Raw genomic sequence first — 27,496 nt, forward strand, 5'->3', positions numbered from 1 at the left:
CACAGCACACAGAGAAGAACTGGAAAGCTTCTCATTCCCCTAGTCCACACAAAGCAGCAGAAGCTGCTCCATTTATGAGTGTCATGCATGTTTATTCAAAGGCTTTTCTTTTGTATTTCAACAATGCCCTAGCAGCTGATCCAAAACTCAGAACACTAATCCCTTACTGCATGATACATTTCAACACATCCAAGAGAACACGGGGATTTCGGAGTATTAGAAGAGTGCAATTCTGAACAAAGAGAGGTTTTTCAGTCTTAACTATAGTGAAGCTTTCACTCTGCTCTAATTTAATTCTTGGACATCATTTAGTCCACTGGCTCTAGAACTAATGTCATTGAGAAAGTTATATCGAATGTATGTGAATGTGAACACCTAGCAGTATTCAGAACTCTAGAATTTATTTCCCAATTAACAAGTGCTGGGGAGGTGTAAGAGAAAACATGGAAAGAAATCTGTCCAGACTTCTTCTAGCCAGAGTGAGGATCACAGACAATTTCCCCTGAGAACTGCAGCAGACAGCTGCAAGATCAAGTCTCAGTCACAAACATTTTAGGCTGTGTATAGACTACCAGGAAACATTCTCAATTTCAGAGTGGACAGAGGTCTCCCACATATGTGAAGTGAAATGGTTCAGGTAGAGCAATCAAACAAGTGCAAAAGGGAAGTGATCACTCCTGAGGGACACGGCAGTGAAATGGTTACCGAAAGCAAATAATAGATGTTGTTTCTGTGTTTAACAAAAACACTTTTAGAGAAGCAAACAAAAAGAGAGTGCTTGGTAAGTAGGCAGCAAAATTAATGGCTGCAGGGTCAGCCAAGTTTATGCTTTACCTTTGGGTATAGGTTCACCATGCAGTTGCACACGGAAAATTAAAAGGTATTTTCATACAAGTGAGATGATTCTTCTGGCTGTGGTGGGATTTAAACTAAAATCCACACAGTTCTAGCAAACAGCTAATGAAGGGAAAAAGATGCAAGAGACTGCACAGACACTTCAACTCCACAGTAAAACATCAAATCCAGAGTAAACACTGACACAAGGCCAAAGGCACATGATCCTTTTTCAGACTAACTTAGGAAAACATACACACCCCCAAGCATAACACAATATATACACCCCTGGTACTGCTGAAAAACACACGTGCAAACCTCTGGAGACAACATCAAAGAAACAAGATTCTCCTTTTCCTGAAAGACAGCTGGACTCACTGCTGTCTTACACTCAATAACCAGCTGAAATAAACAGTTTTAGAGTATCACGTCTCTTGTAAATGTATCTCTGAAGATTTACTTTGAGGAACTAATGTTACAAAAGCAAAGAACAGAGAGAGTGTCTCAAAGAACATGTTGAGAACACTTGTTTTGTTACAGAGATATGAAGGGTGTGCAGTGCAATTCCACACAGCACACAATGTTCTACATTACTCTGATGAACGTAATTGTACAACACCACAGAGATCAGCTGCAACCACCACTGGGGTGACATGTATTTGAATCACAATGATTATTTTCTGTGGGACTTGGAGAGGATTCTTACCAGTCAGTATTTTTTTCTGATACAACCATTACTGTTGAAATGTGACAGTGATCACTATCCTGAAAAAGACACCTTTCTGTCTGAGGGGTTTTGAGCATTCTTCTGTTAAACAAGATGTCAGATACCATGGTAACTAACAACAGAGCCATTCACTTAGCAATAAGAAATACTGGGATTCCTAATATTAACACTAGATGACAGCAAAAATGGCCTATTTGGTGTGTTCACACATATTCATCTCAAGGAAGTTTTTTCCACAGGTTTTGCAAGCTGAAAAACAGTTATCAAGAGCCTTTGAATTTGATTACAAAGACTGTATAAACCAGCAGGCTGTAAGAGCCTGTGATCTTTTCAGCAGAGCTATGACCAGAAAGAATCACAGCTCAAAGCAATACCCAATTTTCAATGCAGTGAAGTCTTACTCACAGAAACAACCTCTGTATGTTCTCAAGGGTTTAAGTAGGCAGAGCTGGGCAAGTGTAATCAGAGCCCGACAGAAAGGGCCCTGTAGGCAACACGGAAAGACCCAGCAGTGACCTGCTGGAGACATGGAGGAGAAAGGAACCATTATGGGGCCAGAACCACCTGTATCACTGCACTGCTGTTGGTCACTGGAGCTGCAGAGGTTCCTCAGGCCTAGGGCACCTCCTCCTGGTGACACAACAGCCACCACAGCAGCTTTCTGCTTCTGTTCTTCACCCACCTGAGGTTGCTCCCTGCCTGTGCTGTCTTAAAGGAATTTCCCCTTCTGCACATTAGGGATTCTTCACAGGTTTTGACACCTAAAGGAAGAGATGGCACAAATTCACCAACTGAAAAAAAAATACCACCTAGCAATAAGTAATACACTCATTACAGTTTTCTGGCGTTTTTTTGTAAGATAGTTGTATTAATGAAAACCATTCTTAGACCTTGGGATGCTAAGATTCATATGAGCACAGAAGATGAAACATTTGCTAAAGGATTTATTTACTGTTAGTCACCTGCTTTGGAGATTTTACTTTTCAATCCAACACAAATGTGCTTTGGAGTCTATACTTCACACAAAGGAGTGGAAGCAAAAAATAGACAAAATCAATCCTGCTGGGAAATGTCATTGCCCTCATTTAAAATGTTCAGAATGGCCTAGCTTAGAGGTTTACAGAAAAAGAGAGAGCAGCAAAGACTATCTGTGTATTTCCAGAATATTTATCACTGCTTCTGTGTTTCACGAATTAATTTGTTAAGAAACGTACTTCATAAGTTACAAAGACAACAGCATTAACATTTCTATTATCAGGAGAACTTTTGCTTTGGGGTCAGGGAGACATTGTTCCCCTGATTCTGATGCCCCATGTTCCCAGTGGCTTCTGAATGAGGATTTAGTCAAGATGTAGTCACTGCAATGCAGATGCAGGCACTTAAAAACTTGAATTGTTCTGACAGGATTTGGTTGCCCAGTTTACTTTTGGGGAAGCACTATGACATACTTCAAGTGAGGATGAGGCTTTGGTGACAGTTCCCTTGCATGCAGGGCTGTGCTTAAAGCTTCAGTTTGACAGTGCCAGGATTTTTAAAAAAGCAAAGTGCTCCTTTGGTTTTTTTGAGAAAATCTTCCAGGATTTCACTGCCTAAAGCAATGTCAAATGTTAACCAAGAGACAGATGGTCACCAGGCAGACTTTGCTCCAGAACAGCAGCATCCTTCCCATGTGAACCCAAGCTGAGAACAAAAAGTCAGGCTTAGGTGCACTCCACCACAACACAGGTTTACCCAGATGAGCAGAAGGAAGAAATCTGTGCAAGATCAGAGCCAACAATTACATCTGAATCTTGAAACAATCCTAAACTTCACCTTTCCCACAGTTTTCAACTACTTTATGCAGATCTAACAATGTTCTTTGATAAGAGGATTATTTGATTGGTAACAGGGGTCACATAGTGATGTTACCTACTCCTCAATTAGTTTGAACATGTTTTACAAAGACACCAAGGCCGACCTCCCCTCCTGTTGGACTGCCACCCTCAGGACAGGTTTCAGAATGCCATCAAAACAGGCAAGCAGCATTTCCCGCCAGTGGAAGCTCAGAAAGAGCTCAAGCCATTTCAGAACATATTAACATAACCCAGGGATGCAGAGGATGAGGAACAGAGACATGAGAAGGAAGAGGTATCCACATGTGATATTTCTCTGGAGCTCCAGGGAGAGACACACTGACCACTGCCCCTGTGATGAGCAGCAGGGGGTGGGTGAGGGGCAGGGCTGCACGCCCAGCTCCTGTCCACACTGACCAGTACTCACAGTGCTTCTGCTGGTACTCAGAGCCCTGCACTTCATCTGATGGGCTGATGTGTTGGCCAGCCCAGCCTGGCAGGCTCTGCAGGGGCATTTCCAAGCCACGAGGACAGTCCCTCCAGCAGCAGCAGAGCTCCCATGGCTGCCTGCAGGCAATACAGCATTAGAGATACCCTCCTGCTACTGCACTATATTCAATACTCTCTGAATCAGGAAAATCCACTCTCCACTGGGTCTGAAAAATGTCTTACAAGGTCAAAAGGCAGAGCCTTGCTGCACTTGAATGTTTTATTAATCTCTATCATAACAGATTATCATTTTTGATCATATAACTTCATTTCCAGCTAGTGTTTCCTCACTGTCTGCACCCCATGTCTCTTCTTGCAACTAAAGAATATTGATAACTGGGGGGAAATAAGTGGAAAGGATAATTTTAATCACATTTTTAAAAGGCAACACATTTTGTTACACAGTTTCCTCAAAAAAAATGTTTATGAACGTAACGAGGTGCTGTCCCAGGAGACGAGAATGAGGACCGATGTCTGTGGCTCCCCAAGCGGGGAGGTGTGCGGGTGGGGGGGAGGTCTTTAGAGAACATTTAATAGAATCATAGAATCATAGAATCATAGGGGTTGGAAGGGACCTCGAAAGATCATCTAGTCCAACCCCCCCTGCCAGAGCAGGGTCACCTAGAGCACATCACACAAGAACGCATCCAGGTGGGTTTTGAATGTCTCCAGTGAAGGAGACTCCACAACCTCCCTGGGCAGCCTGTTCCAGTGCTGTGTCACTCTCACAGTAAAAAAATTTTTTCGTATATTCACCTTGAACCTCCTATGCTCCAATTTCCACCCATTACCCCTTGTCCTATCACTGGTCATCACTGAGAAAAGCCTAACTCCATCTCCCTGACACTCACCCCTTACGTATTTGTAAACATTAATGAGGTCACCCCTCAGTCTCCTTTTCTCCAACCTGAAGAGACCCAGCTCCCTCAGCCTTTCCTCATAAGGGAGATGTTCTACTCCCTTAATCATCTTTGTGGCTCTGCGCTGGACTCTCTCAAGCAGTTCCCTGTCCTTCTTGAACTGAGGGGCCCAGAACTGGACACAATACTCCAGGTGCGGCCTCACCAAGGCAGAATAAAGAGGTAGGAGAACCTCTCTTGACCTACTAACCACACCCTTTCTAATGCACCCCAGGATGCCGTTGGCCTTCTTGGCCACAAGGGCACATTGCTGGCTCAGGAGTTTCTAGGAGTTAAAGCAATTTTGAACACAGAATCACAGACTGGTTTGGGTTGGAAGGGGCTTTAAGGACCATCCAGTGCCACCCCCCCTGCATGGGCAGGGACACCTCCCACCAGCCCAGGCTGCTCCAAGCCCCATCCAACCTGCCCTTCAACACTGCCAGGGATGGGGCAGCCACAGCTTCCCCGGGCAGCCTGGGCCAGCAAAACCATCGCACGCGGCCCCGCGCCGGAGCCGCGGGAGCTGCAGCAGGGCTGCTGCCCGGCCCGCACAGCCCCCGGGGAGCACGCCGGGCCCGGCGCTGCTCCCTCCCTCCCTCCCTCCCTCCCTCCCTCCGCCCCGGGGCGGGCGGCCCGCGGTGTCCCCCGGTACTCACGGGCCTCATCCCGCCGCTCCGCTCCGCTGCTCGGGCACCACCGGCCGCAGCGGCCGGGCAGCCGCCGGGAGCGGCTCCGCCCCGCGGGCGGGAAGCGGGGCCCGGCCCGCCCCGCGCTGACCCGGCAGCAGTCCTGCCCCGCACCCTGCCCCGCACCCTGCCCCGCACCAGCCCTGCCCGCGGCCGGCATGGCTCCCAAGGGCGGCCCCGGCGGGCGGCAGCAGTCGGAGGAGGATCTGCTGCTGCAGGACTTCAGCCGCAACCTCTCCGCCAAGTCCACCGCGCTCTTCTTCGGCAACGCCTTCATCGTCTCCGCCATCCCCATCTGTGAGCGGCGGGGACGGGGGGGGGGTGGTCCTGAGGGGGATGGCGGCTCCTGAGGGGGATGGCGGCTCCTGAGGGGGATGGCGGGTCCGTGAGGGGGATGGCGGCTCCTGAGGGGGGAACGGAGGCTCCTGAGGGGGATGGCGGCTCCTGAGGGGGGATGGCGGGTCCTGAGGGGGGATGGAGGCTCTTGAGGGGGCGGAAAGAGCCCGAGGGGCGCGACGGGCGCTGGCGGGAGCGGGGTCTCCCCGGGCCGCTGGGGCTCCCGGCGCCGCGGTGCCGGGCGGGGTGTCCGGGCCGGGCCCGGTGCCGGGCGGGGTGTCCGGGCCGGGCCCGGGCGGCCGTTCCGCGCGGGGCAAGATGGCGGCGGCGCGGGCGCTGCCCTGACGTGTCGCCGCGGGGCCGCGCCTCGGCCCGGGGGCTGTGCGGGGCTGCTGCGGGGACGGGGTTTTCTTCGGAGAAACTGCTCGAAGTGTCATCTTTTCCTTTATTTTCTTCCTCTGAGGGCTCTACTGGAGGATCTGGCACATGGATCTTGTCCAGTCCGCGGTCCTGTACAGCGTGATGACCCTCATCAGCACCTACCTCGTAGCTTTTGCCTATAAGAATGTCAAGTTTGTTCTCAAACACAAGTAAGTTCGGTGGCCATTTGAAGTAGGATTTATTGTTAAACTGTGTAATAAAACATTCACACCTTTTTATTAATAAGAAGGTCTGAAGTGTTGCTCCAAAACCTGTTACACGTGGAAGTGTCTGCTCATTGGTTGCTGTCATTTCCCTTGTAGTGATGAAACAGACTAGTCTTGTCAGCTAAGAGTGGGACGAAATAGCAAAACTGCCTTTATTCCCAGTGGATGTTGCTGTGAACTGTATTAGACTAATATTTTTAGTAATTTATTTCTTGTTTTCCTCTTGACTTGGGAAAACCATTCAGTGTCTTGGCAAAGTTTTATTCTTCACTGCAAATACAACATCTTCTAATCCCAGGGTTGGGTTTTTCTTTTCGTTTTTCACCTTTGCCATCAATGGTGTTTCTTACAGAGTAGCCCAGAAAAGGGAGGATGCTGTTTCCAAAGAAGTGACTCGCAAGCTGTCCGAGGCAGACAACAGGAAGATGTCTCGTAAGGAGAAGGATGAAAGGTAATCCTCTTCTTTCTCTCCCTTCCTGTAATACTGCCTGGTATCTTTAAGGCTCTAGATAGGATATTAGGGACTGTTGCTTGGCCAGTGGGTTTTTTTCTGGATTCTGGTGAGTAGAAGCTGTTCTGTCAGCTCTTTGTTCACCCTTTTGAGGTGAGTTACCAATGAAAGGTCTCAAACATAGAAAATGTTATCAATAAGGCAACCTCGGAGTCCTGGAGCTTCTGGCTCCTGTCAGTAGTTGGATTTCCAGTTGTATAGCTCATACTGTATCCAGGCTGTGCCTGGTGAGTGTGTCAGGAAGCACCTAGGACTAGAGTCAGTGCCCATTATGTATAAGACACAAGGACATGAGCTGTCAACTCTTTGGAGCAGAAAGCCATATCTTCTGGTTGCCAAGCTCTCTGGTGGTATCTGACCCATGCAGACTCAAAATGTTATTTATAAAGGGGTGGGTTTGATGTGCCTGGTGGGAAAACAAGCCTCACTTAAGGGTACAGGTGCACAGTATATGCAGGGCTCTGTCTGTACTGATGGGTTGTCTGGCAGTTCTCCCTGCACTCTCCTTCAGCAGCTGGCTGTAACAACAGCAGCACCAGGGGGTTTGCTGCACTGTGGCTGTCAACCCCTGCTGGGTGTGCCAGGATGTCAGTGTGCCTGAAATAACAGTCCTGCTTATTCCTAGAATTCTGTGGAAGAAAAACGAAGTTGCAGATTATGAAGCAACAACTTTTTCCATCTTCTACAACAATACTCTCTTTCTGGTCTTGGTCATCATTGCTTCATTTTTTGTGCTGAAGAACTTCAACCCCACTGTGTATCCTTTGTCACCACGCTTGAAACAGTCGGAGTCCTGCTCCTACTGGTTGTCATTAGTAGCTGTATTTGTCACCTGGGTTGTGAGATTGCTCTGATACATGCAGCTCAGTGTAGCACCTCAGCTTAGAAACACTGATTTTTGGTTAAGCTGCTGCTGAGGGCTGCATATGCTAATTAACTATTTAATTTAATAGAACTGGCTGAACTTCATGGGTGCCTGGCTTGTGAAGTGCATTTCAGCATCCTGCTAAGGCCTCTGATGTAAGCAGCATTTCAGGTTATGATGTTAAAATTTTAAAACTCCTACAGAGGGGGACCAGTTCAAACCTTGTTTTTCAAAAAACTTCTACTAAATATTCTATACAAAGGAAGTGGCACCTTCACAAGTACATGTCCTTAACCTTCTCCCTACAGAAACTATATTCTTTCTATAAGTGCTTCATCTGGACTGATTGCTCTGCTGTCTACAGGATCCAAGTAAAGAAAAAAAAAACAACAAAATCCCCACCAATTTGTATCTCGGGGGGGGGGTTTAACTGCCAAACAAGAGTTTAAGGGTGGAACAGGAATACCATTTTTTTTTTTTTATAGCATGGCTGCTTGAGGCTTTGGGGGGAGGGCTGGCATCCAAAATGAGTGGATTGTATTTACTTTTGGTAGCTTTATATGGTGTTACTCAGGCACTGATTTTTTTGCTGTTACCAAACGTCACCTCAGCAGCAGGGTGTGGGTGGGACTGTCCCACAAGGGACACAGCAGCACCTGCAAGAGCCAACCTTACTGGTCAGCAAAAGTGACAATCCACCATTTATCAGTGTAATTTTACAAGTCTTAATAAAAAGGAAGCTTTTTTTGTCATTTAATTCCTTGTCTTTTCATTATTAATTTTTTGAAGGGTGTTTCGATGGGCAGTCAGGGGGTGCAGGTTTGTCACCTCTTTCTGCTGCCAACATGTGTACTCTTCACTGGACACCCTCCTCCTGCTGAAGTAACTTGCAGTCAGGACAAAACCTAGACCTGCCAGAAAAATGTTTCTGAAGTGGTTTGAACACACTGCATTGGCTTGGGTTGGTTTTTATTCATCTCTAAAGTTGAAAGTAAAAAAAAATCCCTCATTTTACTGGCATCATTTAACACTCTTCAAATTAACTTTTTTTCCCCTCAAAATAAGTGGATCTTTCTTTATGGCCTCTGCCTGCTTATTTGCTGCTGAAAGGAGCCTTTCCATTTTGTTTGCATAATTCTACTGTCTGTAGCCTGCCACTTCTTATAAAGGAAATCATCTGTATCTATTTCACTCTTAAGTATTTAGCTCTGTATTTAGCTCACAGACAACACCTTTCTGGCCAACTTCTCTCACTGGTCAGACCCAGGTCAGCCTGCAGGCAGGGTATTTTGCCTGGTACCCCACTGCTCTCAGAGCAGTCAGGACCTACAGGCTTTTGCTCAAAGTGAGGGACAAAGCCATTTCCTTTCCATAAAATAAAATATTTTGAATATAATTTCAATACATTTTTGGATTCCTGTGCATCTGAGAAGGAGAAAGCATCAAATTCTACCTCCGGAGGTAAGAAAAGGAACCTGTTTGCTACTGCCAAAGTAATTATGCTGTTAAAAGCTGCATAATGGTCAGAGCCTTTTGTGCTGCCCAAGAAGCAGATTTTGAAATGCTTAGTTAATTTTCAGAGTGAAACATGCAACGCTGGGGGACACGGCCCAGAGCAGGGGAGTGAGGCGGTGCCGGTTTCCACCTCAGCAAGCTGGGACCGAGCTTTTGGAGAGGCTGGTGACAACTGCAGTGGCATTTCAGTGAACTGTCCAGAGGACATTCACCTTGTTCAGGCCCAGATGTTGTACAGGACAGAGTTTGCCTCAGGAGACCGACTTGGAGGAGGAGCTCCTGCCAGAGCCACCCCAGCCCAGTCCTGGGCTCCCCATGCTCCCTCCTCTGGCCCCAGGGCTCTGTCCCCTGCCCAGCCCTGGGTACAGCTGCAGATGTTTCCCTGTGGAAAAAAAAACACATCTCCATTTTCAACACAAACCGTTGCTGTTTCAAGATCAGTAACAGGGCTCTAGGTGTGAAATGGATGCACAAAATGCTTTTATTGAGTCCAAGCAGAAATCAGAGTCAGACAGCATGTCTGGACGTACAGCAGCGAGGTTCAGTTACACGTACCACAGCTCAGGGGATTAAATACAGGAGGAGACAACTCAAGGACCAGGATCTGATCCCGTGGCCACTGAAGGCAGCACAAGCTCTGCAGCTACCCTGGAGCCAAGGGGACTGGGGTCTAAGGGTCCTACCCCTGGGAAGCATGTGCCAAAGGACACAGTTCCATACGAGTGAGAGCTACTGAAATCATCGGAGCATTTTACAAAGCAAACTCATGGGAAAACATGGCTTGGTTCTTGAGATGGGCAAATTAATATAGAAGTGCTCACTGTCAGAGGGATGAAGTGCTCACAAAAACCCTACCTGTTTACAACGTGTCTGAAAAACACCATGTGTTTACTTATGCCCTGTTCCAGAACAGTTAAAGCAAAGGTGATCTTCCACCAAAGTACATACCTGTTTTTTCCTGGTATTTTTCAGCAGCTATACATTATATATAAATATCTATATCCTTAAAAGCTCAGGAGTATTGAAATTTGCATTAGCTATGTCTACAAGCAGGCAGAAGTAGAGGCAGGCTTCTACAGATGCAAAAACCTGTATTTTTAACATGGCTTTCTTGATTTAAGGTTTATGTAGAATTAGGATTTTGCATTGTTTTTATTAACCTGACATGCACGTTTGGTGTTTCTAACAGTGCTCTTCTGGCCTGTACCCAGAAATACTTCCCAGGAGCACTCCACAGCTGGAATAATTGTATAGTTAGGAGCTGAGCTATCTAATTTCTAACCAATTCTCTATCCTACATCTTTTACTCAACTACAAACGAAATCTAGAGCATACATTCAGCATAAAAAAAGGAAAACAACCAACAGAAAATTTGAGCTTGCCCCTTCTATCTGTTAACCTGAAGAAACTTTATAGTTGGGATTTCCCAAATGTGGTTTTATTAAAACCTTAAGTTGTATCTGGCTTTTCTTCATTGAAAAAATAGATCTGTACATCCTTCTCTAATTACCAAGTACCTGAAGGTTAGAAATTATTTTTTGCTTTACAAGTGTTTTTCACAGCACAAGCATGAGGTGCTAAGAGGAAAGTAAAAATTAATGAATCCAGTCGAAGGTAAGAAAATACAAGATTATTCTTGGTTAGAAGAGAGATCGACCTGTGCTTTTAAATTTCACTGCAGATTAGTAGCCAGAGCACACACCTGGAGGGCTCCAGTGAGAGCAGACACCGAGCAGCTGAATGATTCTGAAGGCCGGATATTGACTCGGGGCTGTACCTCAGTGCAGAGCACTGGTTAAACCATGCAGTCCAGGGAATCATGCATCACATTATGACCTGTAGTCCTTCTTGCTGTAGGGCTTGTTGCCCAGAATATTATCTATTTCGTTTACAATATGGGATGTCATCTTTGGGAGGACCTGAAGGTAGAAGAAAACTTGTCGTATCAAGCTGCCGGGGAAGGTTTTTCCAAATTTTAATCTACGTCTTATCAGATAACACTACCTCTGGGTTTTCTGTGTGACAGATATTTAGACATTCATCTCATACCTTTCTCACTTAAAGGAAAAACTACCACAGTGTCTTTGCCCAGTGAGAGAATCACAGAAGTGCTCCTGAGCTTCATCTGCACAATATCGCTCGGCTGCTGTGGGAAGGGAGCTGGAGGCAAGAGCACCAGAGGAAGCTCTTGTTTGTGAAAAGCAACAGAGAATAACAATGAAGGTGGGTGCAAGTGACATGTGCCCTGCGGGAGACTTGGCACAGAATATATCACAGCACGTCCTGGAATCAGGTCACTTGCTTTTTCAGACACACTAAACCTGCTGATGCTGCTCCCTTGTTGCTGGGCATGGCTCTAACTGCCACAAAGGGTGGTCAGTCGTGGTGACACATTAGGGGTTTGTTTAATCAATGTGCAGAATGAGAACTGGAGGGTGACTAAACAAAATACAAAGTATTAAAACGAAATAAAGAGTAGGCAGGTGCTAGACTCAAAAGATGCTGGTGTTGCCCCCCGGAGAGCTGGGCAGTACCCACCCCCCACCACTGCTGAGGTGCCCCCAGCACCTGCACTTGCCTGTATGGCTCCAAGGTTCTCTATCAGCTGCTCAGGGTTGGAAGATCCTAGGAGAACGGAGCTCACCCCCTCATTTCTGAGGCACCAGGCTGGGAAGATAAGTCACAAGATGGTCAGGAATGTGGGCTTCACCACAGGGCATTACTCCAGAGCCCAGTGTTTGTCAGAGCCTTTATCTCTAGTTGAAAATTGATTACAACGTTATTTGTCTGAACCTTCACTTTATTCCTCCAGCACTACCAGGGAGAAGATGCACCGGTCAGATAAACCAGAGTAGATCTTCCAGCATTCAGTCTGACCCTGGTCCCTGGCAATTTATTGTCATTATTTGTCTTAATTACAGGGCTTAGTTTTCCCTACCACAAGTGGCAGGGCTTCCCCTTTCGGCTCTTGGAGCCACGGATCATTTTTCTAACAGACACGTGTGGTATTTTTCAGCCTTGGCTCTCAGCAGTGCCAAGATAATCGTTACTTTAAAAAAAAACACAGCTCAAGGCTGGAGGCCATGGGATGATTTGTGACAAGAGCCCAGGACACAGGCAGGTTTGTGCCCTGCCCTGTCACCTACCAACAGCCAGCTGCGGCAGCGTGCACCCCAGGCGCTCGGCGATGGGCGACAGGTCCTTCAGCTTCACCTGCTGCTTCCTGCCCTCCTCGCTGATGATCTTCTCTTTCAGCCACTGGTAGCACTGGAGGTGAACAACAAGATTTTTAGGCTTCCACCATGGGAAGTTTAAAGCAATTCTAAGCAGCTCTTGGAATGCCACGTCCAAGCCAGCAGGTAACAGAAGCTGGTAACACAGCATTTTGCTACCTGAAGGAGTTACAGCAGGACCAGGAGGTCTCCTGTGAGAGCCCATGTCTGCATCTCTCTGGCTTTATACAACTGATGGGCTTGATCTGGAACAGTTTTATTTTTGGACCACTCGATCCCATCACAGAGCACAAACAAGTGAAGTATTAAGTCAACTTGGGAAGATTTTGACACCTGCCCCCACAAAAAAATAAAAAAATAAAAGAGAGAACAACTGATCTTGCTCAAGCTTCATTAGACTGTTCAAGATGTGAAAATTAATTAAATGAAGCTGAGATTTCAGTTCTCTCAGTTCCAGACTTGAAACTTAATTCTTCAGCCTCATCGATTCAATTTGGGTCCCTCTTTGCAATGCTACCTGCTTATCTAGCTTTTACCAAATCTTAAGAATATATTTTCTTGGGGAGGAAATCACAAGTGTAATTAAATGCCCCCTTTGTAAGCAAGTCAGTGCAGACTGCATCTTTCCTTTAAAGAGCACCAAGCTGAGCAAAAACCAGCACAGGGCTATATGCCAGCCTGCTGGCACTTGCCAGGCAGCACTGGCTTCTGCCTGTCAGCTGATACAGGGGCTTAAATACCCTTTTTGTTGGGGTTTTTCCCAAATCCATGACATTTTAACTGCTCTTAATGTTATTTCAAACCATTAGATAATACATCTCTCACAGGCACAATGTGGGAGGAGACCCCACAACCCCCAATAAGAATAGGATCAGGATAATAGTGGGAGAAACCAAGTGCTGCGGTGACACTGCAGTGCTGAACCAGTAAAACCAGCTAGAGCTAAGCCAGTTAGAGCTAACCCAGTTAGCTTACAGTGGTGGGGAACCTGAGCACCTTTACAACCCAGATTCTCCTGCACTTCGGAGTGTGGTTGCCAGAGAAACGGAGCTGATGTACTGACACAGCAGCACACAGACCAGCCTTCACACCAGGGACCTGGTTCCCCTTTGCCATTTCCCTGCCCTCACAAAAGCAGCACATCTACTTTTCTCAAACATGCAACAACAACGAAAATACCTTCAGGGCAGCCCTTGAGCTTTCGGGGACCCCATTGCCATATTTCCCTGAGATGATCCCACAGGCAAGGGGGGACCACGTCATTGCTCCAACCCCTGCAGAGAGCACAGAGAAGGAGCTGTTAGGGGACTGGGAGAAATCAGAGTTGTACCAAAAATAGGTCTTACTATTTAAAAAAACAGAAGCAAAACAATTGCAGCTTGCTTCTATTGCTGCTGGCAGTCATGTTCAGTCAGTGCCCTCAAGGGCATCAGCAGCATCTTCCTGGAAGACACTGAGAAGCTTATTCATCCAAAACCTTATTGTGAGGGCACCTCCAGCCCCCTCCTGGCTCCTGCTGCAGCAAAGTACCTCAGCTCCTGCCCAGGTACCTCCTACACCCACCCTGTCTCACACCATGGCTTTCCCTCCTGTGTTGGCTCTTCTTGGCAGGGCACCAGCTCCCACCCATCCCCTCTCAGCCTGGTCCTCAGACTCACCAATTTTGTGATACAACTCTGGCAGCTGAACCTCCACTTTCTCTCTCTGGAAGAGGTGGTATTCAGCTTGTTCACACACGGGTGGTATCATGTTGAACTGCCTTGCAACAGAGTAGGCTTCCTGGAGAAAATAAATCAGTAGAGAAGATACTTCAGTAAGAGCATCTTGAAGGACATAACCTACCAGCTAACACTGCTGGAATTTTGCTGTCCCTTAGCAAGGTCACATATATCTTTAGGGATAACTTCAGCCAGAGCAGGTTCTCAGAGCCCCTTTCAACCTGGCCTTGAGTGATTCCAGGGATGAGGTTTCTACCACCTCTCTGGGCAACAACAAATGCCCTGGCAGAGCATTATGGATGAGCTTGTCCCCACCCCCATGAAGCTGCTGCCGAGAGCCACATCTTCAACAGGGCATCAGTGGCCACAAGCATGGATATCAGACCAAAAGTCTTGGAGTCAGCCAAGTAAAACCAAAATGAAACAGCCCCCAATTAAACAAGCCAAGACACCCAAACCATTAGACGAGCCCATCTTCTCCTAGTTAACATTGTGCTCCTTCCAGAACAGGTTTATAAAACTATTTCAGGTGACAAGATGCTGGATGGAGGAAAACACAAACACCTCCAGCCCAGACACACAGGTGTGGTTCAGGTCCCAGTGTGGCTTTCAGCAGACCCAGCAGCAGAATTAGCAATTGTCAGCTCTCTGAAGCTTAACACTGGACTCTAAAAGCCACCCTTACCATGATCTCCATGGCGCTCCAGCGGGACGTGCCCCAGTACATGGCCATGCCTTGGTTGATCACGTGTGTCATCGCCCGGACTATTTCTAAAGGAGGGGGCAAATAAAAGTATGAGAACTGCACAGAGGGCAATTTCTTATTTTTTTTTTTCAGCATCAAATCCTCCCAAAGACACTCGGAAATGCCAAGGACGCCGACAAGCCTGAGCAGCCTTGTATTAGATGCTGTTTTCTGTTGTGTTCTCCCGCTCGAGCGTGGAGGGGAAAGCGCTGACGGTGCAAAATGCGGAGCCTGGTGACCCGAGGTTGCTGGAAAACTGCTTTTCCCGGCTGGCTCTGCCCGCCGCCTCCTTCTGGCAGCACTGCCGAAGTCGAACACGAGAGGGCAGCACGGTTGAAAAAATAAACCAAATAGATTTCTTTTAAGATGTGTTTACTAAAAGCCTGTATCTGCCTCCTGCGTACTTTTACGAGGAATATGAAGCTGCCGGGGCTGACTGACCCAAGGGCCCCTCTGCAAAACCTGGCACAGCTCCTCAGTGCGGCAGCTTCGTGGTCCTCGTTTTCCTTTGGGAAGCTGCAAGGCTGCGCCTGCTGAGAGGGGATCTTTCCGTCCCTCGGAAGAGCTGCCGGCTTTGGAAGGGAAAAACACCCACTGTGAACTTTAGTGTGCAAGAAAGAGGGAAAAAAAACCCCTGTCTATCCCTCATGGCTGCCCAGGAGGTGACAGAGCCTGGTGTGATGCCTCCTGAAGGCTGGAGAGAAAGCAGCCGCTGCTGACTGCCTGCACCTCCTGGGTGCTTCTTGCACCTTGGTGCCTCTGCTCTTGGATGGTGACTCCCGGCGTCGCTGCCTCCAGATCAAGAGCCTTTTATACCTTAAGGATCCTCATCCCATTTAGGGGGGCGGGGGCAACAAAAGCTTGTCAGAGGGCAGAGTGCACCGCCAACCCCAGCGTCGCGGCGCGGTTCCTCCTGCAGGCAGCGCCGGGCGGCTCGGGACGCTGGGCTCCCCAGGGACCCCCCGAGGGCTGTCCAGGAGACTCGGTGCCTCCGCGCCAGGCTCCTGCCTTCCCGCAGAAGGGAACCTTTCCTCTCCCGTGAAATGGCGGTTCGGGGGGGGTTTCCCCCTGATGAAAAGTTCAGAGGTCAGGTCTTCTCTTCCTCTTCTCCCATACTTCTCCCTAGGTCTAAGCATTTGTTCTCAGACACGGACTTGTCCACTTAAAAGCCCCATTACCAGGCAGCTCCCCTGCTGCCCACTCGGGTGCTGGGTGTGACGGGCACGGCCACCTCTCCCTGCCTCCCTGCCCCCTCCTCAGCAGCCCCAGCTCTGCGCTGGGCTCAGCTTTCTATTTTGGCAGCACTCCCGCTTAGGAATTTTGATCAGCGTTTCATCAGACACCTCTTACACGTTTCAGTCCGTGGCTGTTTTCATTTCTCCCACCTCTACTCCTTTCAAGAAAAACTGAAGCTAACCCAGAAAAAAATAATTAAAAATTATATGAATATGTATCTCCCCTTGTTTACCAGCCTGTTCCCACGGGCAGGGTGCTGTGAAGAGCACGTGCCTGGGCTGCTCGGGCTCGATGGCACAAATGGCATCACTTCAGATTTTAAAATATAAATGAAGGTTTCAAAATCCAGGAAACAGCCTCCAGCAGCACAGTCATGATTTTGAAGTGGTTTAAAGTTCCCTGCTAGGAACCACATCACCTTCCCTCCCTGCTCATGGCTGGCTTGGCAGTGGGCTCCTGCTTCCCCAGCACAGTGACAGCTCTGAGACTTTTGAGAAAGGTAAATCCACTTCAGACATTTAGATTAAGCAAGCTTTTCCCACTGCCTTGGGGACCAGAGCCACCTAAAAGAAAGCAAGCTGTAGGAAACTCTTTTTTTCCTGTTAGCTGTCAGCTACCCAGCCCTGCTGAGGTGGCCTGGGAGAGCAGGGAGCCCTTCGCCTCTGGCTGGGGTGGGTCAGGGGAGATAAAGAAATTCTGTTTTGTGAGGGTGGTGAGACATTGGAACAGATTGCCCAGGGAAGCTGTGGCTGCCCCATCCCTGGCAGTGTTCAAGGACAGGTTGGATGGGGCTTGGAGCAGCCTGGGCTGGTGGGAGGTGTCCCTGCCCATGGCAGAGGGGTGGGACTGGGTGGGCTTTAAGGTCCCTTCCAACCCATCCAGTGATTTAAAGATTTCTAAATTATGGGTCCCTTGCCTGCCACTGCCCACAGCCACAAGGCACCAGAGACAGAGGAGACAAAGGGAAAACCTCATCTGCCTGCACAGAGCTCTTAAGAGAGGGAACCACATGAACATGGGAACTTCATCCTTGCAGTTACCTGCTTGTACCTTCCAGCATATGACTGCTTTAGCTGCTCGAGCAGGACCCTCACATTGTGGCCTGAGGAGCACTAGCAGGGAACAGTTTAAGGTCACCTACACATCCCTCCCCAGCAGAAGTGACTATCTGCTCATGGGAACAGCAGAGGCACGTGAGGAAAGGGGGCAGGGAGGGAGTGTCTTGAGGAGGCAGCTCCGCGCTCCCTGTGCGTGCCAGCGAGTGCAGAACTGACAGATGGTTCAACAGATGCTCTGGGAGAGAAGTGACTTAGTAGGTGAACCATAAAAAAAGCATGAAGTACACAAGAAGAATCAGCAGCACACCATTCATAATAGAAGTGTCCCCTGTTTCACCCAGCTCGCCGGCTCCACAGCCCCAGCGCTCACACCGCGCTGCCAAGCTCCAGCAGCTGCCGAAGCATCTCAAAAGCTACAGCTGCCCAAGATGAGCCGTGGTGTGTTGGCCCAGGAGACATGTGTCCTGCAGCACCTCATCAGAGGACAACTGACCTAGCAGGGAGGTCAGTCCTGCCTCCAAGATACAACACAGCATCTTTCTTGACCTCAGCTGCTGCTGCGAAACCTGCACTGGCCCCAGAATGCCAGGGCAGTTCCCTGCACCTCCACCACAGAATCATTAAGGTTGGAAAAGACCCTCAAGATCATCAAGTCCAACTGTAATCTAACTGCCACAGCCCCTGAACCATATCCCAAAGCACCCACATCTAAACGCTTCTTGAACACCTCTAGGGATGGTGATCCCACCACCTCCCTGGGCAGCCTGTTCCAAGGCCTCACCACTCTTTCAGTAAAGAAAGGTTTCCTAATGTCCAACCTAAACCTCCCCCGGCACAAATTAAACCCATTTCCTCTTGTCCTATCACAAATTACTTGGGAGAAGAGACCAACACTGGCCCCTACACAACCTCCCTTCAGGCAGTTATTGAGAGCAATAAGGTCTCCCTGAGCCTTCTCTTCTTCAGACTAAACAACCCTGGGTCCCTCAGCCTCACCTCATAAGACATGCCCTCCAAACCCTTCACCAGCGTCCTTCCTGTTCTCTGGATGCACTCCAGGACCTCAATGTCTTCCTTATCCTGTGGGGCCCAGAACTGAACACAAACACAAGCACCACGCACTGGCACTGCCAGCCAACAAAATTGGTGCCATCACAGCTGAAAGTCAAACCAGGAGCTTTGGTGGGACCCATCGTGCTCCAGTTTGGTTCAGTTTTTGTCTACTCAGCCATGACAGCTTCTGCAGCCTGAGAGTCTTTCTTCTTGTCCTTTTTTAATTTTATAGCTGTGAGGCTGATCTGCTGCCACAGTGTGAGTGGCTGTGGTAGCTCTGAAAAGAGAAGGAATGGGAATCGGTGCCCACTAAACAGGGCACTGACCCCAAAACACAGTGATGGAGGTGCCTGGATAACTGGGCTGTACCACCACGTACCAGACACATGGTTATCAGCAATTGTGAAACAGAATTAAAGTGCACAGGTCTTGCAGGTTCCTGACTCTGCTCCTGCATGTAACTGTTCCCTGGTGGCACACCTGGTTTTAGCAGCAGGAAGCTCGGGCTGTCCAAGGGGACAGGGGCAAGGATGGGGACAGCAGAGCTCCCCTCTAGAGCACCAGGGGCAGGGATATACAGGTGTCATTTGGGACAAAGCAGACTTGCTTTAAATGCCATCACTAATTCACTTTATCTGCAGCAATCAGGAAAAGGAAATAAAAACCTAAACAAATGTAAAGCCTCCCCTGGGGCATAAAGGAAATGTCAATTTCCTTCCCAGAGGCACAAATTCATGTCATTGAAGCGTAAATCTATGGGCTGCAGGTCATCACGAATGAGGTATTTCACATTTAAGCTTCCCCACCTGAATATTTCATTTAAAAATTGCTTTTCATTTCCTGCCACCACCGGCCTAAGCCAGTAAGCCAGGATCAGCCAGGTGACAGCCTTGGATTCCAGCTTCCACTGACCTTCCATGGGGGTGTTATTGTCCGGGCGGTTGGCGAAGACAACGTCCACGTACTCCAGCTGCAGCCTCTGCAGAGAAGCCTTTAGCCCTGGAGACAGCCAAGAGAGACAAGGAGCTGAAGGTGAGGGTGGGAGCACAGAGCTGGCCAGGACACAGCAGCCCCACATCAGGACTCCAACACAGCTCATTGGATTGATACACAGAGACATTTCAGATGGATGTGCACACAGCCATAGAGCATCTGAGCAGGACGTGGTGTGGTGTTGTCCCACGTCTCTGCTGTCCATGCTAAGAAGAAAACATCACCAGTTGGGCCACCTGCAGAGCCCTCCACTTCCACCAGGATTTGCTTTATTTTGGAATTATGCCGAGATTTGGATCGGAACAGGTGCTGGTTTCCAACCATGTCCGTGGCCATCAGGAGGTGGGGACTGACCTAATCTCTCTGCTTCTGGTCAGAGGTTATTTAATCTAAGGTGTCTCACAGACCCTTTCCCTTTCAGCCTGGGGCACCTCTCCCCAGTCCTGTCCCACCTAACAAAGCCCAGTGGGACCTTCCAGACATGCCAGCCTGCTGACACTCTGCTAGGTACGTCATGGTGAGCAGATAAAGCACCAGAAGGAGGTGACTCTCTGGGCAGGGTGACAGGCTGTGTCCACCAGCACAACACACGGGGCAAAAGAGGTTTGCAGAGCAGGACAGGGCACCCCTTTGCAGCTACAGTCCAGGCTCCAACAGCTTTTCCCTGAGGATCAGATGGAGGTGGCATGAAAAGCCTACATACATATATGTGTGTGTGTGCGGGCGCATGAGAGGGAAGAGGATTTCTAACAGTTATTTTCTTTGAATCTTCCCAGGAACAAAATGTTTTTATGAATGTTCATGAAGAATGAGCCAAAATAGAGCAGTCTGAAAATGTTACTGAGTCTTGTGAGGAAAAAAAATGGCCATTTTTGCTAAATGTATTTATAGAAAATAGCTATCACTGACCTGACGTTATTTGCTATTTGTTCTGTGAAGTTATTTCAACTGCTGCCAGTATTTTGCTGAACTCTCATAAAGCAGCTCCACGAGAAATGGAGAAGGGATGGGTTTGGGCTGCCTGTGACATTGGCTGCAGCTTCCCTGAGCACCTCTGGGTCTCATCCCACCACCTCAAGGGGGGTGAATCAAATGGAAGGTCAATAAAATGATGCTAGAAACCTTTCTCCTGCGTTACCTTGATACAATCAACAGTCACATCTTAATGTAGCTGAATTCTGCAAATACTGAATGACTTCCAAGATAATCCCAGATGTTTGACCTGGTTATGATGAGGCAAAACTGACCGTGCTCCACATCATGGAGAAAAAGCATCCTCTGGGATGAGAGCTGAGGAGGGATGAAGGCTGCACCTGGGGGAGCTGTCCTGCTCACCCCATCTGCTGACTGCCAGGTTCATCCCACCTCACTCCTTTGGGATGGCATTAGACAGGTGGCAGTGATAATTAAACACACTAATAGTATTTCCCATAGAATCTATTTTAACATACACAGAACAGAACCTGGTTGTTGAAAGTTGTGACAAATGTGAGCTGGGGACAGGCTGGTCCCCTGTGCCATCAAGCTCCCAACACCACCACAGGCTTGTAATGAAGATGAGGGAGAATTTCCCTTTTCTGATTTATCCTGGCAGCAAACACTGGCCTAACCAGCCACCACTGTAAGCAATTAGGGTTTATCTCATAAATCAAGGAGAAGACTAATTACCTGAGCATACTCTGTGCAATAAGGAGAATTGCTTCTCATTGCTGCAGCTCTTGCAGAGGGCTGGAGGAAGGAGGGTGCTGCTGCCTGGGGATTACCCAGCCTGGCACCAGCATTGCTCAGCAAGGAGCAGCCCTGGGCTCCCCCAAGGAGCTGGGCATGGAGCACATCATCTCCTGGGAACCCAGAGAACAGGGTGTGCCCCTCCCTGGGTGGCAGGAGGGTGACAAACAGCAGCCAGTGCAGGTCCCTCTGCAGGGAGATGAGGCACAGGCACCAGCCTGATGCACCCCCTTTGTCCCAAAGCTGGACACCTCCAGTAACTCCCTTCCACATCCTGAGGCAGGTTTTCTCCAAAGCCATGCTGATTGTACTTGGGATTTCAGCAGACGACAGCCCCAGCCCCTGTGCTGCTGGCTGCTTTGCTGGGTCTGGGACTCTCTCATGATCTGCACGGTGGGACTGTCAGCCCCAGGGTCCTCCTGGGGGGTTTCAAGGTCTGCTGCAGCCCCTGTCAGGAGCCAGCCCAGGCCAATCCCTCTCACGGGGACAAGGTCATGGCTGACACTGCTGATCCTCAGAATGACAGAAATGTCTCATTTTATGGGTGCTGCTCTACTTGTGTCCTGCACAGGTTAATGATGCCCATGGCCTGGGTGCCTGACCTGACACCAGCAGCCTTCAGGAAGAGACAGATCAAGCGACACACACTTGTATGTATAGAAAGATGTCTGTGCCCCCACTCCCTCTCCAGCAGCAACACACCCAAGGGGACACAAAAAGCCCCCAGAAGGAGGATGAGGAGCATGTGCTGGGCACAGCCAGGCCCCAGGAGAGTAAACCCTGATGGCTGAGGTTGTGCATAAGGCAACAGCATCACTCGGGACGTGGCCCGGGATGCAAGGAGCCAGGTGAGGGAACGTACACAAGAGCTGAGCACCTGGAAGGAGCAGCAGTGAGGGCAAAGCAGAGCCCTTCCCAGCTGGCTGCCTGGCCGGCAGGAGCTGGCACCGCTCCCGGGGCTATTTCTGCCGGCTGATCTCACACCCACCTCCTCATCCCTCCCTGCTCCCCTGCGGGAGCTCATGGCCACTGGCCCAGCCCCTTCAGAAGAGATTCGGGGGCTCAGCAGAGCAGCCCCAGACCTCACAAGCCTTCCCACCCTCCCACCACACTTGGGATCAGCAGCCAGGAGCCAGGGCAGCGAAACCCTGATGCTGCAGATAAGGGATAAACCTGCACCCTCAGCTGGCCAAGGGCAGCACAAAGCCCCAGAAGGTTGTTGCTGCACAGAGGGGTGGTAGAGGCAGCTTTGTCTCACACTTCTTAAGACCAGCCTGAAAAATCCTTGGGTGCATTTTGGGCTCTTCACAGCCAGACTTAAGCATGGCCCCACGTGGGCCTGGAGCACCAGAGTCCAGCAGACCTGTCTCATGGGACAACCCTTGCCCTGGGGTCCCTGGCTGGTGCCACCCCCCCGTGCCTGTGCTGGGACATGCCAGACCCCCACCCCGTGCCACACGTACCTTCGATGATGTGCTTTCTGGACAGGCCTCTTTCTGTCTCAGCTCTGCAAGGGAACAGCAGGGATGTGGCTGTTAGAGGTCTCAGGTGCTAACAATCAGGGAGTGCTAAATTTGTCTTCTGGTTTAAACATCCCCAAAATGAAGTTACCGCAGAGACACCATGAACCTCACTGGGGTTCCCAGTCTCAGACACAGCATCTGGGACAAGCAGTAACATCTCTGAGCCTCTGCTGAGGCCACCTGCAATTCCAGAGCAAAGCAGCATCCAACCTGCTCTCCCACCACCAGCCTGGGAGACATGAAATGCCCCCATGGGGGCTGCTTCACAACACGGGCACAGCCCAAGTTCCCCCCCCAGTTATTAACCACCCCATCTGCTGGCACCAGGCCTCCTCCAGGCAGGTCACCTTGCCAAGGCAACAAGACCCATGCAACTGTGGCCCATCACTCATGTATGAACCAGATTCAGGGACAACACATGGCTTCATGATCTTCCCCTCTGACTGTTTCATCTGGTCTGTTTCTAACCCACTGGGCAGCCCCCAAAGCCTGCTGTGACACAAGGGCACATTGAGGTGGGACAGCCATGACAGACCCACCAAAACACATCATCTCAGTTATACCCTGACTCTCCCAGAAGAGCAGGGGTCTGTGTTGCACCTCAGCTCCAACACACCATTAAATAACTTCAGTGAGGGAAATACAATTATGATAGTTGGCACCACATCTCTGATGAAAGTCTCCCAGTTTGCAGACACATTCATGGCTCATTTAGGTTTCTCCTCAGCCATTCCAGTAGACAGGCTGATGTTTTGCTCGGGGGGCAACCCTCAATGGAAAAGAGCTGGGAAAAGGCTCAGGAGCTGAAAAATCAAAGCTGGCTACCCCTCCTGGGGCCCAGCTCTGCTTGGGGCATGACCACCCTAGCCTTGCCAAGCTCCAACCCTTTAAATGAGTTGGCAAAACAAAGAGAAGGGAAATGACAGCAACAGGCCCCCCCTCTGTGGTGCCGTTAACATCTACAGGACCACAAAGCTGAAAAAGAACCAGTAACTGAGACTTACTTTCCACCCCAGTACAATTTTGTTGTTATGACCAGACTGGATCTCCTGCAAACAGAACAGAGATATTTTTATTATTATGCAATATTAAAACAAGGATTTACTGTCTGCAAACCCCCCTCGCTACATAACTGCACGGGTACAACACACAATCCCCCAGCTTCTGATTAACTTACATTTCTTTCTTCCCCAGCACCCAGATTATTATGTCTTACTGCTTAATCATTCCCCCAGCACAGGGGATGATGACTTTGGGATGAGCCCCACCAGGAACCACTCTTCAATTGAGGGCTGAACATGACACACACCAGAGGTCTTCAAAGATTATTGCACATGCTCTTAAAACTACAAAACACATACTAATGCACATCATCTAAACGAAGTATCATCACAGCCAAGCTGAAGGCCCATCACAGCTTTGCACCCCTAATGCACATTCCCACCTGCACAGAGTAGGATGCAGGGAAAAGCTGACAGACAGGCTCAGGAATTGTGGTCGTGGTGCCGTGCAGGGAGACGATGCTCGTCTGCAACGGTCGGGGCAGCGCTGGTGCTCCGTGGCATGGAGCCCGTGTGCACTCCCAACAAACCAGGAGAGCATTTTTATTTGGCACTTGGAAAATCTGGCTGCCACAGGAGGCCTGGCTGACTGCTCCGTGCACAGTCCTGACACCTGCAGCTCCTGGGCCACCATCACCAACACGCCTTGTTTTAAATTCCAGGAGGATTCTCTCCTGCCCAGGCTCGCTCTCAGCTGGGGATACAGTACCTCCAGCCCTTCTTCTTCAGGATGTTCCCCAGGATAACCTCAGCCCTGCACAAAAGAGAGAGAGAGCCCCATATGAGGACACCCAGGATGCTCTGCACTGGGGATACCAGAGTGCTGCCACCACCCCAGGTGATAACACCCAGACACCAGCCTGCAGCATCGCTCCCAGCCCTGCCACCCTTCCCTGCCCTCCCCAGGGAGTGGGTCCCCTCCCCTGGGACATCATTCCAGTGGTGAGACCCTGGCCCAGGCTGCCCAGGGAAGCTGTGGCTGCCCCATCCCTGGCAGTGTTGAAGGGCAGGTTGGATGGAGCTTGGAGCAACCTGGGCTGGTGGGAGGTGTCCCTGCCCATGCAGGGGGTTGGAACAAGATTATTTTGAAAGTAATTGTAAAGACCCAAACTATTAAATTATTCTATGACAAAGCACCTCAGTCACCCACTCCTGGGGGAAGGACCTGCACCCCATACTCTGGGAAGGCAGAGCTGCTTCAGCCCACAGCAGAGACCTGCTGTGCCAGGCCCTTTTCCACTAAACACGAGGCCATAGTCCAACACATGACAGGCAGGCATTTTTTCCCCCCAGTCCCTGAGAGCACCAACTCTGCTGGAGCCAGAGCAGCGCCAGGAGCTGGCACAGGCCATTTGTCACCATTAAGACTTTTCATTTATTCAGGACATTTTTCTCCCTGTGCCAACAGCAGGCAGCAGGAGTGACACGTTCCAGGCTTCAGCTGGGTGCAAACGCCTTGGGCCTTGGCTTTTTTTTTTTTAAGAGCCCTCAAAAAATTAAGATTTTTTTGTAAAGTGGTTATTATTCTGGGCCCCCTGGGGCAGAAGGAGGACTCCCAAGCACCACCCAAGCCCACCCCTGGCGAGGGGCAGAGGGACCCCGGCAGCAGCAGGGGGGGGCAGCAGCAGCAGGGGGGGGGGGGGCGGCAGCAGCAGCAGGGGCGGGGGGGCGGCAGCAGCAGCGGGGGCGGGGGGGGCGGCAGCAGCAGCGGGGGCGGGGGGGCAGCGCTCACTTGCCGGCCGCGTACACCTCGGCCGTGTCGAACAGGTTGACGCCGCTCTCGTAGGCGATGGTCATCAGCTGCTCGGCCACCTGGGGAGAGGTGAGAGGTGAGGGCTGGGACCTGGCATCCCCAGCAACCAGCTCCCTGTCACAGAATCACCAAGGTAGGAAAAGACCTTTAAGATCAAGCCCAGCCTATGACCAACACCACCACATCTCCAGACCATGGCACTAAGCACCACATCCAGCTTTTCCTTGAGCACCTCCAGGGATGGTGCCTCCACCACTGCCCTGGGCAGTCCATTCCAACATCTAAGCACTCTCTCCATAAGGAAGTAGTTCTAGTACTTCTCAATATCCAACTTAAACCTCTCCTGGAGCGTCTTGAGGCCCTGCCCTCTTGTTGCTAGTTGCCTGGAGAAAGACTCCAGCCCCCACCTGACTACAACCTCCCTTCAGGGAGTTGAAGAGAGTGAGAAGGTCCCCACCTTTCTCCACACCAGGGAAAGCCCCAGAGGGCTCAGCAAAGGGGTTGAGCAGGGCCAGAGGAGTGTCAGCACCTCCTGCCTGGAGTGAGACCCCTCAGCAGGCACCCAGGGTTCCACCAGGGATTTACATCAAGTCCACTTCTGCTCATCCCAGGAGGAACTGAGTCCTGGGCTTTCTGACCAGAAAGCAGCCAAGAAGTTAATAGGGTTATAGAAGACAGTCTGCTCATCTGTGGAGTTTCACACAGAAAGGACATTCCCATGGTAAGAGGTTGGGGTTTTTTTTGCCACCAGACAGGCTGTCCTGCAGGCCAACCCAACTTCACAGGGTATTTACACACCAAAAGGTCAGTTCTGTGATCCTGGAAACAGCCCCGGGGTCCCTGCAGGGATTCCGCACCCAGCCAGAGCCCCAGGCACAGCCACCACTCTTGGGTGGGCACCCCTCCATGACAGGGTTGTGCTTCAGCCTCCCCACCCAGGCAGCAACACTTTGCACTCACTTGTGCTCCAACAGGAGGGCAGAGCCAGGAGCACATCTATAACCAAACCAGACACCAAGAACCAGGAACAAACTCTGTGAGCGGCCACCAGCAGAAGAAACACAACCAAAGATCAAGTGGTTTAAGAAGCAGATAAAACCCCCTTTGAATTCATACTCCCGGGCTGCTTCTCTTCTGCAAAAGTTATTCTGGGGTTTGTCACATCCTGGAGGGAAGGTGCTCTGCTTTTGGTGACCAGCACCTGCAGCAGCCCCCAGAGGGAGAGAAACCCATGGCTGCCAGCAGCCAGGGGGACAGTCAGCTGAGATGAGGAGCCATCTGGTATGAACAACCCAATTATGGAAAAAATATTTAGTAATAAATATTACTAAATTAAATTACATGCCATGTAACGTATTGTATTATTATGCTTCATTAAAACATTATATTATTATTATCATGTTATGGTTGTTTTGTAATATTATTTAATGTGGTATATAATATTGATTTGGCGTGTATCTTACCATGCAAAAAATAAGCCACCAGGCGGCTCCCTGTAAGCTGAGACCCTGCCTGTACCTACAACTGTTGCCCGTGACATACACTATACAAAAATAGTTCCCCATTTCTGCCCCAGGAATGGTGCCAATGGCAATGGAAAGGAGACAGTTTTGCTCCAAACACCACAAAATGAGGATCCTGCTATGGGATGGGGGGGAGATTATTATTATTATTTTCCTGCTGATCTCTGGAGGTGCCAGCTTCGTTCTGGTTTTTGTGGCAGCAGCACAAGCTCTGCGCTGCTCTGCCATTCCCCACACAGAGCAGGCTCCCCCGGTCCCCGTAGCCATGGTTGCATGTAAAAATACCTCCTCTTGCTTTTACTTCATGCATCACACTCACACCAAGCCCTACTTACCTCGTCAGAGATTTGGCCTCCAAAAGTGACCCACGTCCCTAGAGAGAGAGAAATAACTCGTTACTACCGGAGGGGTTTGTCCACAAAAGCTCGCTCTGCCAGAATTCAGGCTCCCTGGGATTGAGCAGGTTTGAAATGGGATGAACTGGTTCAGGGGCAGGCACTGGAGCCCCTTCTCCCACGGGGCAGTGGG

The 27,496-nt window shown here is 49.7% G+C and overlaps 3 protein-coding genes across 9 annotated transcripts in view; 1 reads left to right on the forward strand and 2 right to left on the reverse strand.

Moving 5' to 3' along the window:
• Positions 1-5,521, reverse strand: part of TIPARP (TCDD inducible poly(ADP-ribose) polymerase) — a 36,596-nt gene extending 31,075 nt beyond the window's left edge. For 4 of the 6 annotated variants that reach the window (XM_051626936.1, XM_051626938.1, XM_051626937.1 and 1 more), the window contains exons 1-2: positions 3,821-3,983; positions 2,244-2,322 (exon numbers count right to left, since the gene is read on the reverse strand). The gene's annotated coding sequence lies outside the window, so the exon portion shown is untranslated. Of the gene's footprint in view, positions 1-2,243; positions 2,323-3,820; positions 3,984-5,440 lie in introns of those variants that run through there. The other 2 variants (XM_051626935.1, XM_051626939.1) reach the window with 2 other exon arrangements.
• Positions 5,522-5,566: 45 nt separating this feature from the next.
• Positions 5,567-8,586, forward strand: SSR3 (signal sequence receptor subunit 3). The gene is made up of 5 exons (XM_051626943.1): positions 5,567-5,767; positions 6,270-6,396; positions 6,806-6,904; positions 7,590-7,721; positions 8,138-8,586. Exons 1-5 carry the CDS (start codon positions 5,629-5,631, stop codon positions 8,202-8,204), a joined length of 564 nt encoding a protein of 187 aa, XP_051482903.1. The 5' UTR covers positions 5,567-5,628; the 3' UTR covers positions 8,205-8,586.
• A 1,226-nt stretch (positions 8,587-9,812) lies between these two features.
• KCNAB1 (potassium voltage-gated channel subfamily A regulatory beta subunit 1) overlaps positions 9,813-27,496 on the reverse strand; it is a 55,350-nt gene continuing 37,666 nt past the window's right edge. For both annotated transcript variants that reach the window (XM_051626940.1, XM_051626941.1), the window contains exons 3-14: positions 27,304-27,341; positions 25,425-25,504; positions 24,402-24,446; positions 23,636-23,680; positions 22,572-22,615; positions 19,300-19,386; positions 14,981-15,066; positions 14,236-14,356; positions 13,757-13,851; positions 12,491-12,611; positions 11,923-12,011; positions 9,813-11,263 (exon numbers count right to left, since the gene is read on the reverse strand). In XM_051626940.1, coding sequence (XP_051482900.1) covers positions 11,174-11,263; positions 11,923-12,011; positions 12,491-12,611; positions 13,757-13,851; positions 14,236-14,356; positions 14,981-15,066; positions 19,300-19,386; positions 22,572-22,615; positions 23,636-23,680; positions 24,402-24,446; positions 25,425-25,504; positions 27,304-27,341 — 941 coding nt within the window. In that variant the 3' untranslated portion in view covers positions 9,813-11,173. The remainder of the gene's footprint in view (positions 11,264-11,922; positions 12,012-12,490; positions 12,612-13,756; positions 13,852-14,235; positions 14,357-14,980; positions 15,067-19,299; positions 19,387-22,571; positions 22,616-23,635; positions 23,681-24,401; positions 24,447-25,424; positions 25,505-27,303; positions 27,342-27,496) is intronic.

This window comes from Apus apus, chromosome 8 (assembly GCF_020740795.1).
Source record: "Apus apus isolate bApuApu2 chromosome 8, bApuApu2.pri.cur, whole genome shotgun sequence".
Taxonomy (NCBI): Eukaryota; Metazoa; Chordata; class Aves; order Apodiformes; family Apodidae; genus Apus; species Apus apus.

What these genes read in the sequence shown, in the direction of transcription:
- SSR3 (XM_051626943.1), top strand. Translation starts at nt 5,629, where the DNA reads ATGGCTCCCAAGGGCGGCCCCGGCGGGCGGCAGCAGTCGGAGGAGGAT. An exon ending in CGTCTCCGCCATCCCCATCT is followed by an intron (nt 5,768 to 6,269) that starts GTGAGCGGCGGG and finishes TCTTCCTCTGAG; the next exon opens with GGCTCTACTGGAGGATCTGG. An exon ending in AAGTTTGTTCTCAAACACAA is followed by an intron (nt 6,397 to 6,805) that starts GTAAGTTCGGTG and finishes TGTTTCTTACAG; the next exon opens with AGTAGCCCAGAAAAGGGAGG.